Source organism: Corvus brachyrhynchos, unplaced genomic scaffold, assembly GCF_000691975.1.
Source record: "Corvus brachyrhynchos isolate BGI_N302 unplaced genomic scaffold, ASM69197v1 scaffold83, whole genome shotgun sequence".
NCBI classification, from domain to species: Eukaryota; Metazoa; Chordata; class Aves; order Passeriformes; family Corvidae; genus Corvus; species Corvus brachyrhynchos.
This window is the reverse complement of record NW_008238464.1, coordinates 6,943,873-6,959,813: the sequence shown is the minus strand read 5'-3', so window position 1 is coordinate 6,959,813 and position 15,941 is coordinate 6,943,873. Positions and strand designations below refer to the sequence as shown.

General features: G+C 36.8%; 1 protein-coding gene across 9 annotated transcripts in view; it reads left to right on the top strand.

Moving 5' to 3' along the window:
• The window catches only part of ATP11A (ATPase phospholipid transporting 11A), a 122,052-nt gene extending 107,285 nt beyond the window's left edge, over positions 1-14,767 (top strand). For 4 of the 9 annotated variants that reach the window (XM_017737038.1, XM_017737033.1, XM_017737032.1 and 1 more), the window contains 4 exons: positions 1,671-1,736; positions 2,024-2,127; positions 3,921-4,086; positions 10,551-14,767. In XM_017737038.1, the coding sequence (XP_017592527.1) occupies positions 1,671-1,736; positions 2,024-2,127; positions 3,921-4,086; positions 10,551-10,808 (594 nt within the window). In that variant the 3' untranslated portion in view covers positions 10,809-14,767. Of the gene's footprint in view, positions 1-1,670; positions 1,737-2,023; positions 2,128-3,920; positions 4,087-5,483; positions 5,573-10,550 lie in introns of all 9 variants that reach the window. The other 5 variants (XM_017737037.1, XM_017737036.1, XM_017737035.1 and 2 more) reach the window with 4 other exon arrangements.
• The last annotated feature ends 1,174 nt before the right edge of the window (positions 14,768-15,941 follow it).

The following is a 15,941-nucleotide window of genomic DNA, read 5'->3' as shown; positions in this document are numbered from 1 at the left end:
TCAGCAGGACCATTGCACAGCCAGTCACTACTCCTCTGTAGGTGTAAATCTTTGCACTTCTCCGTATTTAATTCCATAAGATATCTATTAGCCTGCTTCTCAAATCAGCAGAGGTCCCTCTGGATTGAAACTCTGTCATTCATTAATTCAGCTATTCTCTATTTTTATACCACTTGGCAGTTTGCTCATGATACTCTGTCACCCTCCAGCTACCTGACAGGGATATTCCACAATTTCCAGCCAAGTTGCTGTTGCTCTTCCTAGTGTGGTTCACTTATTACCAGCAGCCAATCACCCATCAAGGACTTTTGAGTTCATAGGTTCCACCAGTTTTCAACTGTGTAGTAGTGCATTTAGCCAGCCCCTGCTTCCTTATTGTCCAAGGTCAAATGCCTTGCTAAATTCAAAATACATCCACTGCTTTTCCTCCTTATGAACAACTCAACCCACACTGTTGCTTGCTCCTTTCCTTCCCAAGCTTTGCTGTTAAATGCAAGGAGCAGGTTTTGCTTGTGAAGACTAATATTCAGAGTATTGAGTAATTCAGCATTTTCTTTGAAACTTTCCACTAGGTTGTCTTACCACTCCATCAGCAGACTTGCATTTTTCCTTTGAAGCAAGGATACCTGTAAATATCGTTTTTGTCCCCCTCAACACCCCTCAGTAATCCTAGTTAGAACCGAGTTTTGTCTCTGATTTGTTCCTCTGCTTTATTCTGTTTGCTGCCTGCCCACATTGTCATCACTTAAATGCTCCCATTTTGCCTTTTTGTCCATGCAGTAACATCCTACTTGGCCAACTGGATCTTCTGCTGAAATTCCATTCCTGCATGGAAGTTGTCTCATTCCTGCAGTTATAACTGCAGAAGGGAGTTCATGAGATCTCAAGAGTTCTCTTTCAAAATAATTCTGATCTCTTGGACCCTTCTCTTCCAAGGGTACAATACCCTGAATCAAACACAGTCTCTTCTAAAATACAGTTGCTTACTTTCCCAGCATTTCTCTGGATCCTGAACCTGGTCATTTGGTAGCTGCTGAAGTCCAAGCAATCATCTGTGACAAAGTTCACCACTAGTTCTTACCTGCATCAGCATTAATGGTCATTTCTGTCCACTTGAAAAGCTGAAGTGTTTTACGTCATTATGCAGATGGGGAGAAAATCAAACACAAGTTGAAAGTGTTTTGTCTTAAAATGTACATAGACATTTTTGTACTTAGATGGTTATAACATTCTTTCTTGTACTGTTGCTTATCTGTATAATATGCTGTTGAACCTCAAGGAATTGTTGGATGCCAAGGACATCCAATAGAGAAGGAAAATCAGAGAAAAGATGATGTCCAAGAAGATTGATGAAATAACTGCAGTTCGTTTTTAAATCTTAGTGATTTGTTATTTGTGCTACCTTTGATTTTTATTGAGAAATATACATTTGAACTTCGGGCTGAGAGCATTGGTTGTGGTCTTCTTCTGTCTGTCTGAAATCTGGGTTTTGTACACACAGAGCAAGAAACCAGAGCACTTTGCACTGGATAGATCATGTAGAAATTCAGTTTCTGCTTAAGGGTCAGTTCATGATACAAAGCAATATTAAGCTGTAAGATGTTTATTCTGAACAATTCACAACATACTGGACAATATTGCCTATAACTGCTTTGGACCATTTTTTGTAGGTATTTGGAAATTGGACCTTTGGAACAGTGGTGTTTACTGTGCTTGTATTCACGGTTACATTTAAGGTAAGGTATGCTGTATTTTATCCACTAAAACTTTCTTAAAACTTGTTTTTTAATTGTTGCTTATTTATATCAATTTTTTTCTATCACCATGAATTGTTTTATTAGTTTAAATAGTGAGTTTGCTATCTGTGCCTTCTTAACTGTGCTCAAACTTGAAAGATGTGTTTACCTAATTCTATGTAGAATTCTTCCCTATTTTCAAAGGGTATGAATCTATTTCATCTCCTGCTGGGACTTCTTGTTGCATCTAGATAGCAATAACACCATATAATATCTTTTTTTTTCAGCTTGCACTAGATACACACTATTGGACGTGGATAAATCACTTCATGATCTGGGGATCACTGGTATTCTACATTATCTTTTCTCTGCTCTGGGGAGGAATTATTTGGTATGAACCCTAATATTAATTGCATTGCAAAAGTTGTTTCAGAAACATAAAGTTGTTATATTTCACCTTTCTGTCACAGACATAATTAAATTTAGGCTTTTTACAATGCAGAACTCTATTTTAAATACATCATTAATACTAATTGGAGAGTGCTGAGCTCTTCTTTTCATGAATGTCTGCTAAAATCTTTGTAAAGAAGAATCCAAGGAGAATAATATCAGACCTCAGACTACCACTGGGTTTATCTCAGTAGTGCCAGTCAAAAGCAGCGCAAGGGTTGGTTCAAGGAGCAGAGATTGCCTTTCTGAGTCAAAATGTCACAGAATAGGTCATGTCTGTGCAGTTGGTGACTACCCACTTACCTGCTGGGCTTGTCTTGGAAGCTAGCTGTAGCAGTCAAAACCAGAGACAGGGAGTGGAACTCAATACTGAAGTGATGTGGATGTCCAAGAGTCCTGTGTTTGTGCTCATTGTTTTGCCTCCTTGCTTAGCAGAGTTACTGTAGGTGTCTGAGCACCTACTTGTTCCTGTTGGTAAGAAGCTTTTTAGGAATTAATATAACTCATGTGCATAGCCAATTTAAAGTGTTGGGGGTTTTTTCTATTAAAAATTCTGTGTACTTGAAACTGAAATTTTTGGGAAGGAAATCAAGTTGGAACAAGTTCAGTTCCTTACTGTGCCTGATTGCCATCAGGAGCTGGAAATTTTGTTTCACGCTTGTAGAGCTCTCAGTTATAAGGCCATCTTTATAACTACTGCTGGAGCCATTCTACTTTGTATACACAATATTTTGAGGGACCAGAGAAGGAGGAGGCTAACTATTGCATGGTGATTAAGATGCCATTTAATTTAGAGAAAGGATTTGTATTTCAGCGTCTTTTGCAAATGAGTAGCTACCTTTTAACTCCTTAGATATGTAGCTGCCTCTTCTTTTTCCTAGTAAGATCAGATCTCAATTTCTTCAGCATCAGTTTGCAGAAGTGACATTTTCCCAGACAATGTTTTCCTACCAGCTTTGCTGTGTATTTAGGGATGTGACTATCTGTATATAACAATGTATTTTAGCTTAGTTACCTTTTTAGAATGCAAATAGTATCAAATTTTGGAAACTGTCAGGAAGCTGCCCTGCTGTTTTTACGCACTGCAGTGTTGCTGCAATCTGTCCCTTCACCTTGGCTCTCAGAGATTATGGCCTCTGGTTCCCAGTACCATACGGTGATGGTGTTTTAATGATTATGCAACTGCATGGGATACAAGGGAGATAGGGAAGTCAAGTTATTGATAGTGTGGTTAGATTACTGTGTGGTGAATAGGATGGGGAGCATAACATGAAACCATTAGAGATACTTAGAGGAGCCTGAGAGGTATGAAAATAGGTGTGGTTAACGAGCCTTACTCTGAGGATACTACAAAGGAGTGTGCCTTAGGAAAGAGGAGGGAAGTGGTGGGAAGAACACTAAGAAGAAAGGTGGAAAATACCTGGGGCAAGATCAGGGTACATGGAAGAACATAAACAAGTTAAGAATGAAACTTAGTTTATCTTTGCAAGGAAGAAACACTATGGCAGGGAGGGGACAGCATGATATTTCCTGCAGCCTTGAAGACAAAAGAAAGGTAGTTATCTCCAGACAGTGCATGTTTAGCTCTCCTTTTGAGAAAACTGGTATGGATGAACTCCCACAAACTGGGAAGCTGAACCTGAAGTATTTAATCACTGGCATAATTCTTGTATTTAACACTATCAGCCTTTCTTTTGTGAAGTGTAATAATTATTTTATCTTTTTTCCTCCCAGGCCTTTTCTCAATTATCAGAGGATGTATTACGTGTTCATGCAAATGCTGTCCAGTGGTCCTGCATGGCTGGGTATAATTCTACTCATAACTGTCAGCCTTCTTCCAGATGTTCTGAAGAAGGTCTTATGCAGGCAGTTGTGGCCTACAGCAACAGAAAGAATCCAGGTAAATAATCTTTCTCATTGTGAAGTTAGGGTTTTTCTTTTTGTATTACAACCTAGGTCAAGGTCAGAGACAAGATTAGAGGAGAGGTTCCCCATCTGTGTTGTCTGAGCAACATGGTGAAAAATGCTGCCTGTTATTTACATGGTGGCAATTAACCTGAATCCTGGGGCAACGCTTGTGCCTCTGTACTAGCAACCACAGGAAAATCAACTGATGAGGATGGTGGGAGACAGCTACATGGCTCAACATGATTTCTGATTTGAGGAGATAAGGGCAAGGGGATTGGGATCTCTGTAAGGGTAGATAAGAGGCACTTACATCTGATAACATACTGATGCCTGTTAGAAAAACACATGTATTAAAACTTACTCATATCCTATTAATAATTTTTTCCTCTTTTATATTTCAACTTACATTTTGCCTGTTCTGTTCCATTATTTCTACATAAATGTGCCTTGCTGTGCCAATGGGAAGAGGATTTTAAAATCTATTTTCTCCTTTCATCTGATCAGCCCAAAAGGAGAAACTGCTGTGTATCTAAGGCTGGAGAGGAAGCCAGGTTCTGTGGGAAGCATTGGTGCTATGCTTGGGACATGAATAGAAAATGTTTCCTGTGTTTTAACCCCAGTAAACTTTAATATATCATATATTTTAGAATGTGAAGGGCAGTAGAGGTGTTGAACTTTAAACTTAATATTACTGCCCTTGCTCTTTTCAGCCCGTCAGCTGCCACTGGTAGGTTAAAATAATGAGTTACCAATAACAGAAGGGATTAGGTAGCATTTTGATGTTTTAATTGAGAAGGTACTTTGCATTAAGAGGAAAGGAATAAAGGAACTTTGCTACCAAGGAAGATAAAAATTCCCTGTGGTAAAAAAAAGAATGTAGGGGTGTAATAATGCCTCACTTCAGGAAAGAATAAAGAATATAGTAAGAAAGCATTCCCAGGTATATCAGTATTTAGTGGTTTTTCATTTTGAGATCATAGATGTCTCTTTGCTATATATATTACTTGTCCAAGGGCATGACCTCAGTATAGATTCTGAATAGTTAATTTAAACGTCTAAAGAGAGAGAATGAGCAAGGGTTAAGGTAAAGAAACAAGCTACTAAAAAAAAAACCCTAACAAAGTATTGTAGCATTTCTTACAGACATTGTATATTAGTACTGGAAAATGAATCAGTAGTAAAGCAGACTTTGGGCTCAACACTGGCAATATTCATTTTTTAAAATTTAGCAGAAGATCTGTGACTTTTAACCAGTTGTATCGCTTGTGTTTCTTCTTCCCTCTCTTTGTTTCTTCTGTCTTCCAATCCGCTTTGCCTAAATAACTGCTACCTTGCTTTAAACATAAATGATGTGCTCGGTTGCTTCCTACAATCTTCTGGGGAAATCAGACTAGACATCAGTGCCTTTCTGTTGAGCAGTCCACCATCTTTATGCTTTCTCAGACTTCAAGCAGTCTAAGTTTCTAATGGAACAAAAGGTGACTTTTTTCTGCCTTTCTGCATGCTTGGCCATTTCATTCAAAGGACAGTTAAAGAGTTTATAATCAGAAGTTATTTACCATACTCATTATCTCCATTTGTGATTCATATCAACTATATTTTGAGGAATACTTTTTGGTATAGTTTTTTCCTTCTGTGTATCTCAAAGATTGTGTGAATTGTTGTCACAGTCCATCACTGTCACTATCAATATTTGTCACTTTTCTTGCTGCGTTTTACAGAATGTTTCTGCCTCAGGAATCTACGATTCTTATATCCCCATTTTAATCATTGGACTGTCTATAGGCGAATGCATGTTTCGTTTCCATTGTACCAATAAGTAGGATAGTGGCCACACAAACAAGTGATAATTCTGATTAGGCTGATGTTACTAGCATCATACAGAAAATGTGATACTGGAAACCGCTTAAGCAGTCTTTGGAATATATTAATGTATTTTCTCTGCTGCTAGAAAATGCAGCTTTTTTTCTTTTTCCAGCATGCATTTTGAAACTGAGCTTTCCTTATGTTCCCTTTTATGAAATTCTGTGCTCTTTCTAGAAATAAAACAGCTCAAGATCTGAAAGTTTATGACATTATTTAATATAAAAGTAGAAGAAATGCTAGTAAATCTTGTTTACCCTACAGTCTGCAAGAAAACTGTTTTTTACTTAATATTCAGAGACTGTTGGTTTCCATTGCAGATTTTATATCTTTATTTCTTAAGTGGTTAAGATAAAAAATATATTTCCTCCTTCTTTCCCTCTCAAGAATATATAGTCAATAAAATTTACTGTAATTATATAAGTCAGAGGGAAAATACAGTTTGTTTCACTATCAAAAATTCTGACTAAAATTGTCTCTTAAGTGCCTTAGGATTGGTTTGAACTGAGCTTATAAATAGCTATTTTTAAATGTACTGCGTTCCTAAAAGTTATATTGCTTTCTTTATAATAAATGGGCTTCTGGAACAATTGAAAAGATTAACATAGGACTAGTGACCATTTCCCAGGTTACTAAATTAGTTCTACTTAGGCAATGAGAATGCATAAAGCCTTTGAAGTAGTTCTTCTGAATTTTTCAGTTATTTGAGAGTCACTCCAGTGTGTGGTGAGCGATTGTTTACCATCATTAACATTCAGATGTTTTTAAAGATACCACATATAGTTCTGGAATTTTTTCAGAGAGCTTTTCAGTGATATATATACACATACAGACATATATGTGTATACACATACATGTATGTACATACAAGTATATGTATATATATGTGCATGTATATTGGTATTGATATATATACATATATGAGCTGTTGTCTTTCTTGGGCTAAAACATTAATTCTGCAAAAGCTTTGGAGGAATCTGTTGCCTTTTGGTAATTTTGGTGAAAATCTGCTTATTTCTTATACATGTATTCTCTGCAACTCTGGCTTAATGACACGAACTGAATTTTGTGCTTTAACTGGTAATTGTGCAGTTTCTCTTTCTTTATACTTTTAGTAGCAGAAGTTCAGCCGCCTTGTTAGAGAAAATATAAATTCAATTTAAGTTATCCTATTTCCAACTTTATAATTTTTGCTTTGATTGACAGTGTCTCAGCAATGGCAAGTATTTGGTAGCTGAAATACCAGGTGTTTAGTTCCTGACCTGTAAATGACTTCTGTACTTTCATCCCTTTTTAAGAAATATTTTTCTTTTTCTCTGTTTTTGACTGATGATTTTTTACTTCGCTTTCACTCAGTCACAAGCTTGGGCCATCAGCCATGTTATGAGATCTTTACCCTTTGCCACGCCTGGAGAAACCCAAAGCGGTCTTTTTGCTTGGGGAAGCTTCTCTGGGGATTCATCATTCTTCTGTTCCTCAATGGGCTTAGCTGCTGTTGAACAACTGCACTGGGCGCTCAGAAAATTGGTCACCAGCAAACTGCTGCCTTTGTCACATGTCAGGCTCCTCCTCTGTGGAAAGCAAAGCAATGGATCTTGCTGTTGCAGTATTTGAATCCTGTGGACGAAGTTTCCTTGGCAACTCCCTGGCCTTCTCTGCCCACAGTGTAATGACTAAGCTGTAAGTCAGCCTTCATTAGCACTGGCCCCACCAGCTCCCTGTGGGGCACTCCCTTCAGTATGCTGGTTGTTCTGGGGAGTAGTGAAGCAGGATGTCCACTCCTTAATGTAGAATCAATTTGGCCTTGTTGTATCACAGGCTCCTCTCCCATGCAGTGCAGGTTATTCTTAGAGGGGCAGGACACACAGCCCACAGTACTTAGTCAGTTTAGTGCTTTTGGAATAATTTTTTAACAGAGTTTGAAATTGAATTAAAAACACCCTCAAGCGATTAGTCTCAGGATCCAGAAATAGAAACCGTGTTTTACACTGGATAACCTTTCCTTTTTAAATCTATCAAAAAGTCCATCACTTTTACAGGGCTTTGCTATAAGAGTTACCAAATGGTACAGTTCATTCACATTTCTTGTATTCAGCAAGAGTCTCACTGTCTTTCCTCATCCTTGCAGAAGAGTATGAGACATAAAACAGTCCTAAATGCACTGGCGAGCAGCGATGGGCCACTTCTTGAAGGAAATCTTTCAGCTTCCGAGCCATAATTAGATCAAAGCTAGGTAACAGTACTGTACGTGTTGCCAATTTGGATTAATTTCTATTTACAAAATTTGTGCTATTTACAAATCAACTGTTTCCTCCAGAGTTTTTGATGTACTTTATCAGTATTAATATAAAATCATTATGTTTTACTTGGAGAGCCTAGTTTTTGCAAGAGATGTTCCACACCACAGGTAAGATCTTTTTGTCTCAGAAACTTAATCGTGTAAAGCAAACCAATAAATCAATGTACCCATATTTATGTCCTGTAAATATATTGTATTATGTATAGGTGTTGTGTGACATTTCTTCTATCAGAACTGCAGTCATTTTTGCAGTGGGTACTCACATTACACTACAGTGTCATACAGTCAGAGGTTATTCTTACCCACGAGCAGTTTATCCATCATCTTTCATGTTCTTGAATACGTATATAGACCAAATGCAGATGGTAACATGTGAAGATAATCATAGCAAGTTACTTGTGAATAGGACCTTGGATCAGAAGACTGGGGCTGTGCATCTGACAGTGTCTGCCACAGTGCTGTGTTCTGTACAGACTAGGGCATTGCTGTGTCACTGCCTCAGGTCAAGAGAGAAGCATGATAGTTTAGCCAAATGTCTGAGAAAACAGCAGGAGTGGTGAACTAAATTCCCCAAATATTAGGCCAGCAGAACGAAGTTCTCTGCTTTACATCATCTCCTTGCTATGCTATACTGATTAGACGAACAAGTAAGAAGGTACACTCTTTGCTCTAATGATTCCCACCTGGATGCCATGACTGTTCCAGTCCCTTTGTGCTCTCCTGACCCCAAAAGCTGCACATGAGGAATTAAGTGAAGGTGCAAAGTTAGCAGTATGTGAAAAGGACAAATGTCATGTGCTCTGTGTGCTGTAGGACTTTAAAGTAGCCCGAAGGTAGCTAAAGTAGCTGACTTGCTTTTAATGACTGTTGGACAAGTAGCAGTAAAAAACCCCAACTTCCTTGACTAGATTCAGGCTTGGTAAAGGTTCTTGCCTTGGAGCCCTGTGTAGAAAAAAGCATTTTATTTTTAGAACTATCTATGGTAACTATAATGCTTCACTTTCTAGCTGAAAGAATAGGAAAGTTAGTTACCAAACTGTATGACTACTCCATCTTACATTTCCAAAGCACATCTTCTACCCTGTTGCCTGATTTTTCTGTATTAATGTTGCTGTTTGGTCTATATGTGTTTAAAAGAACCCAGGCCTCACTGTGGTGAGCGTAAGAGTATCTTTTTAAGAGTACTTTCAGATTGCTCTTGGTTATGCAAGAGTAATGTGTCAAGCTTGTGATTGGCATTAAAATGTAATGTTACATTTCAGCCAAAGTTCTATAAGCTACATCATTAATATTTACTTTGTGCTTTTGTCCTTTTGCTCCTGTGTTCTGATTAACAGCAAAGAAGGAAGGAGATGATTAAGAATAGAGGATTAACTGGTTTATATAGCATTCATGGAGAGACTGATGAATAACGTCGCTTTGAACCATGCTTATAATGCATTTATATGTTATATACCATCACAAAACCTCCACACCTCTATACCTGGAAATTATATGTGCATTTAGTGAGAAGAATTTCATAAACTCATTGGGAAAAGTGCTGTGCTAGTTTTCTTTCAGTTTGTGCACATGGTCCAAGCTCTTGTCATGCAGCCATGATGTTCTGTAGTCCTGAGCATTTACTGGGTGGAAGTGCCAATTCTGCCAGAGTGTGGACCGATTATATGAGAAAGATAAATTTTAATGGGCAATTAGACCAAGATAGTATTGTGATGTACAGTATAAATTGCCTGTATAGATACTACATGTAACCTAAGCAAGTTCAAAATTCAATACTGCTTAGAACTACAAAGCAAGTTCATTAAATCTCTGGAATGTTCATCTGTTAGCACAAACTGACTGTAAAGAATTTCCTCTCTTTGGAAGTACAGGGCAAAGTACTTGAATCTGTTCTGTCTTAAAATTCCACATAAGAAGTTCAGAGATAAAAAGATGTACCAGGAGAAATTCCAAAATGAAACATAACCTTGATTTAAAACACTTTCATTTGAAAGCAGGCCTCTGTGTCTTTATCCCTTCTCTAAAAAGCCCATTATCAGGTTAGAAATTAAGTGTAAAATCATGCCTGGTTCTGTAGGTCTTAATATAAAACTAATCGTGTTGAAACTGGTTGATTGCAAAACAACATGAGGGGGATTATACTTTCACATGAAACAAATAGCCAGAGTGGTCATCTAGGGAAAGGTATCATTATACCAAGGGGACAGTGGCCCTATGAAAGAAAACAATTATATGCTTTTGCTTCCAAGATCGTCTATTTACTGTGTATTTGTTTCTTTTTTTCCCTTTAACAGAATGCATCGAGGCACTGTCGGGAGCACATCTCAGAATTTACACCTCTTACCTGTCTGAAAAGCCCAAGATACAGGAGCAGTGACTGCAGCAATTCCCCAGCAAGAAGGTCTAATTCTCATTCTAAAAAAGTGATGTTTACGCAGTGGAAAGGCATTGATTATTCAGTACTTCCATCTGTCTTTGGCTATTCAAATAAGCATTGCCATTCCAGTGCAGGCTACCACTACAGTGGGTCAGGTTTGGAAACGTCCATATGACGGAACACCGAGTCAAGCCTTTAAAAACTGTGGTTTTGTTTATTTCTTTTTTCAGGAAACAGACATGTCACAGAAAATATTAAACTAGATGTGGCTTTTGCAGTCTGAGGTATTGTTGAGACAAACAGGATCAAGAGCTAGAAGTATGAACCCTGCCAGGCCAATAGGCCTCTTTTTATGTTTTGACCTATTGGAGCAATGAACAATCTGCACAGTCTGGTACTGTGACATTGGTAGCACTAAAAATTTTCTTCATCCTGTGTCAAGACTTCTGTGCATTTACTACTTCTGTCATCTTTAGTGATTTTCTTTGTTACTTGAAGTGCATAGTTTCAGTCAGATCAACAGTTTTAGTTTTCAGCCAGAAGCAATGATCTCAGTTATCTCAAATGAAAGTCTCCTAAAGCATATTTAACAAATGCTGTTTCTGATTGTCCTCTGTCCTTTTTTCTTTCTTTGCTCTTTCTTTAGAACAAACTGGTGTTTCCTCTGTGCAAATCTGCTTTCAAGAAACACTCTCTAATGTTCACTTCCTTGTAAGTGGCCAAATCAGGGCTATGTATGGTTTTGGTTAGTTTTCCCCTGTAGAAAGATAGGCAAAACAATCCTTGTGTAGAGTATGCACACACAATATGAAGTCAAGTTGGCTGTTATATAGGTAAATATCACCAATGTTGGTATCTACATGTAAACTGAATGTAAGCATTTTGCCTAAAACATCTTTGAATTTGTCAAAGATGCACATTACCTGGTGTTCCCACTTCCTATCCCTGTGATTGTAAAATATATATAGCAGAAAGTATTATATATTAAGCTTTTTTTGACACAGTTTGTTGGGTTTTTTCCTTAAAAGAAGAAAAGCTGTTTTTCTGGATGAGTATCTTCTACTATCTTGATTTATCCTCTTAATATTGATTTTTTTTGTGTGTATGCATGTATGGTTAGATACTGGCTAATGGGCTTGGTAGATGTATTATGAAGCACACAACCATTAGCCTTTTGCAAGCAAACCACGAGGTGGCACACAGCTGTTGACTAACAGTTGAACCACAGTTGGGATATAGAAACTAGTTTGATTGCAATGATTCTGTTTGAATTCCCTTAAGAATGACAGCCAACTTGCACTTCTGTTTTCTCTGCTACATTTATGTTACCTTGCAGTAATTCAACTATTAGCTGCATCCTTGTGTTGTTTCTTTAGTCCAGTGTTTTATTTTGGGGTGCAAAAATATCTGAAGGAGTAATCCGATTTCAGTCGATTTCAGCCTGGTGGTTACAACTGGTTAATGGCCATCCTCATTTAATACCTCTGTGAGGACATTAGCTAAAAATTTATTTCAGTGTGAAAACAAAATATTTGTAATCAGACCTGCAGCATTTGTTGGAGACCTGGCCAAGACATTGTTAGTTGTCTTTCATGTGGACAAGGGCGGCAGAGAAAAATTATTTCCCTTTTTGTGTTTTAACAAGAAAAAACAGAGGCAAAATAAGTTTACTTACTACTTTACTTTTTAATAAAAGAAAAATCAACTTACTAGGAAATGTTCCTCACAGTATTCTGAGTAGTTTTTATATTAAACAAACAGTGATTTATTATTAAAATGCCCTGGGTCAAGCAGAGATTGTAAAGTGAGTTATGAAATCTTCAGTATACCAAAGATAACAGAATTTTACGAAGTCTAACAGTGAGCACCACAGATAAAGGTTTTCTATCATTTAACATATAGCACTTTTAAGTTTCAAAGAACGTCCTTATAGCAGTAGCATTTTGAAATACATACACATGTGTGGGTGTGTGTACATGTACTTGCCATTGCAGACTTGAATGTTGGTCAGTTAGAACCGTCCCCTACATAAAACACTGGTGTGTATATTTTTAAGAAGTTAATATGGATATACATTTTATACCAGTAGCAGTGACAAATTTCTTGTGTGTAGTTAACAAATTATTTGTAATGTATTTTTTAGAAATCTTAAAATTGCCTTTGCACTGAAATATTTTTCATACTGTAGCTATTTATAAATCTGTTTTACGCATACATTTGTTAACACACCATTTCTATTTTTTTTAAGTATATGTTTTGAAGGCTTTTTTTATAACTATAAGTTTTGGCCACTTAAATTTAGCTTAGAGTGGAGTCGTGGCTGAATGTTAAAATTCTAATGAATGTCAAATTCGAAATACAGGTCTGTTGCTCTGTGAGTCTCACCCAAGTTATCGATGTTTTGTTGGGATTTGTGGTAGCAGCAATTAGAGCGCTGTACTTGCAGTGCTATATTATAATTGCTAGCTTTTTTTACTCTATTAAGCCTCCTGCTTTTTTACTTTGTGAGTTCTATCTTTTAGCCTTAAATAAGGAAATTTTTGCTTGAAGTTTTTGAAAATGCTGCATTCCTGTTCTGCCTACTAACAAAGCAGTTAATTGCAAACTTCATGTAGCCCTGCACTTAGGTATTGTTGACAACATTGTTCAGGCTGAAACACCTATATATGTGTTTGAGAAATTTTAGTTAAACCTGGCATTTTTTGGAGGAGAAAGAATGCTTGAATTTAAGTGGAAGTTTCTGCTTTGATTTAGCAATACTTTTACCTTTAAAAGTTGGTGCTGTTTGTTTGTTAAAATAGACTGTTTAATGAAATGAACATAAAACATCAACCTCGCTTCATTTGATGTGTTTTTGCTTCAGTCCATGTTACTATTGCCATGTAAACCTAGTCTACTGCAGCAGGTGTTAACTTGGGAGTTTCATTGCAACATATACAAAGATGAAAAAGTAGAAATTAGATCAAAATGCATAAGAGTGTTTTATTATGGGTGGGACACTGAAAGGAGACAGATTTTTATGTATGAAGAAAAAAGAAGAAAGAGGAAAAGTCTAAAAATCTATGTAACCTTCTAACTTGCCTCATTTAAATTGTTGCAGCTTTAACAGCATAATGTCTCCATAACTGCTTCTATAAATGTCTTGAAACTGGTAAGCGCTAACCAAATGTATGTGAAGACTTAGAAAGTATTTCAAGCTTTTTGGCCACAGAAGCTCATATATTCCTGCAGTGGCTTGTGGCAAAAGATCTTTTTTGTTTTACCATGTACAGTAATTGTTTGTTCAGCCACTCAATGTAAAAGCTTACAGTTTACTTTCTTGCTTGCATTAGCCTGTTTGTCTTCACCCAACTGGCTTGCAAAAATAAGAGGACAAAAATAGCTTAATTGAGGAACTGCACTACTTTTCTTTTGGAAGCCAGTGGGATCATTGTGCTCATGCTACTGTCTCTGTTAAAAAAGCTTTAATGGAAATTTGTGAAAGTATTACAAAAGTGAAAACATACATGATTCTACTTTGCAGAATAATCAAAAAATCAGTTTATATAGCTTTAATTTTTTACCTTATGAAAATTCACAGGATTTCAATCTGCATTGTCTCGGACATAAATTCTGTGCTATGTATACTTTGCATTTTAGATGTTCTTTCATGATCTAATGTAAAGTAGAATCTGTGAAAGCTGCTGTATGGGAATGGGGGTAGTTATCTGTGCTTTAAACATTAAAGATGTCTGTAGTCATCAGCACCAAATACTGACACTTATTTTTTAATTGAACAATTTTAGGTGCATTTATTTGAAAATAAATCAGCCTTCAAATCTAATGTTCAGATTATCCTATACTACTTCATTTACTTGATTTGAAGAGTCAGTGTGTGAATACATTACTTGTAAAGTTCTTTTCAGTGCTATTTTTAACTTTTATTTCTGTAGACAACCAAATATACCTTGTTTATATTCAGCCATATTTTGGATCCTTATGTAGAATATATAAGCAGGAGATACAAATCTGCTTGCAATAAATAGAAACATTCAAGACTGGTTTAAGTTTGCTCACAAGTAATTACAATAATTCGAGTATGAATATGAGATGGTTTCATATTAGTCTGTAATAAAATATAAGTATATAACTAAACAGAATGAGTGTTTGATTCTGTTGTTGAGTATGTTTGTAGTCATGCTCATTTCTCATACTGCAGAGGGTCCAGCAGAGCACCACAAAAATGATTAAGGGGACTTGGAGCATCTCTCTTATGAGAGACTGCAGGAGCTGGGCGTGCTTAGTCTAGAGAAGAGTGAGAGGAGATCTCATCAACACATATAAATATCTCAAAGGTGGATGCCAAGAGGATGGTGCCAGGCTCTTTTCGGCATTGCCCAGTGACAGGACAAGGAGCAGTGGCCATTAACTAAAACACAAAAAAGTTTCACCTCAACATGAGGAAGAACTTCTTTACATTGAGAGTGGCAGAGCACTGAACAGGCTGCCCAGGGGGCTCGTGGAGTCTCCCTCTCTGGAGACGTTCAAAACCCACCTGGACACATTCCTGTGTAATCTGCTCTAGGGGACCCTGCTTTGGTAGGGGAGTTGGACAAAATTATCTCCAGAGGTCCCTTCCAACCCTGCCAGTTCTGTAATTCTGTGATTTTCAGAGTGTATGTAGTCAGCTAAAAAAGCAAGCTAACAAAAGGAAATTCAAAGAAGGGCTGGAACATGAACTGGGGGGTGCACTTCCCATAATAAAGGTTTCAGAGGAATGAGATTGTATTTATATGAAATTTTTATCTTAATAATACAAGAATGCTGTACCTATCTTCCTTTAGTATGTCAAGAAATTTTGTGTTTCTACATCTAGAGAAGGTAGTTTGAAGGGCATAGGTAAATATGGAAGATGTTTTTCCCTTTATTCATGCAAAGAAGAAAAAAAAAGCATAAATTGCAATTAGATGTTACATTGAAACTGGTTTTGAAAAAAAATAATGTGATGATGTATCTGGATTTCAGGAAGAGCACAGTACCAATACAGACACGTTACCACACAACTTTTTATTTTGCACATAAAAATACATTTACTTTTTTAAAGGAAAAAAGGATAGAAAATAATTTAAGTGCTGAACAATAATCTAAATCAAATACTATGTGTTTTCCATTATCTCTTAAGTTATGCTCTTTTATTAAGTTACATTATAGAATTAATTGAAAACTATTTTTTATATTCTACATTGAGGCTACACTTTTTTCTGCCATATGCAACACTGCTCTATAAAATCATTCCTGAAGGTTATCTTGATATGAAGTGAGGTAGGTT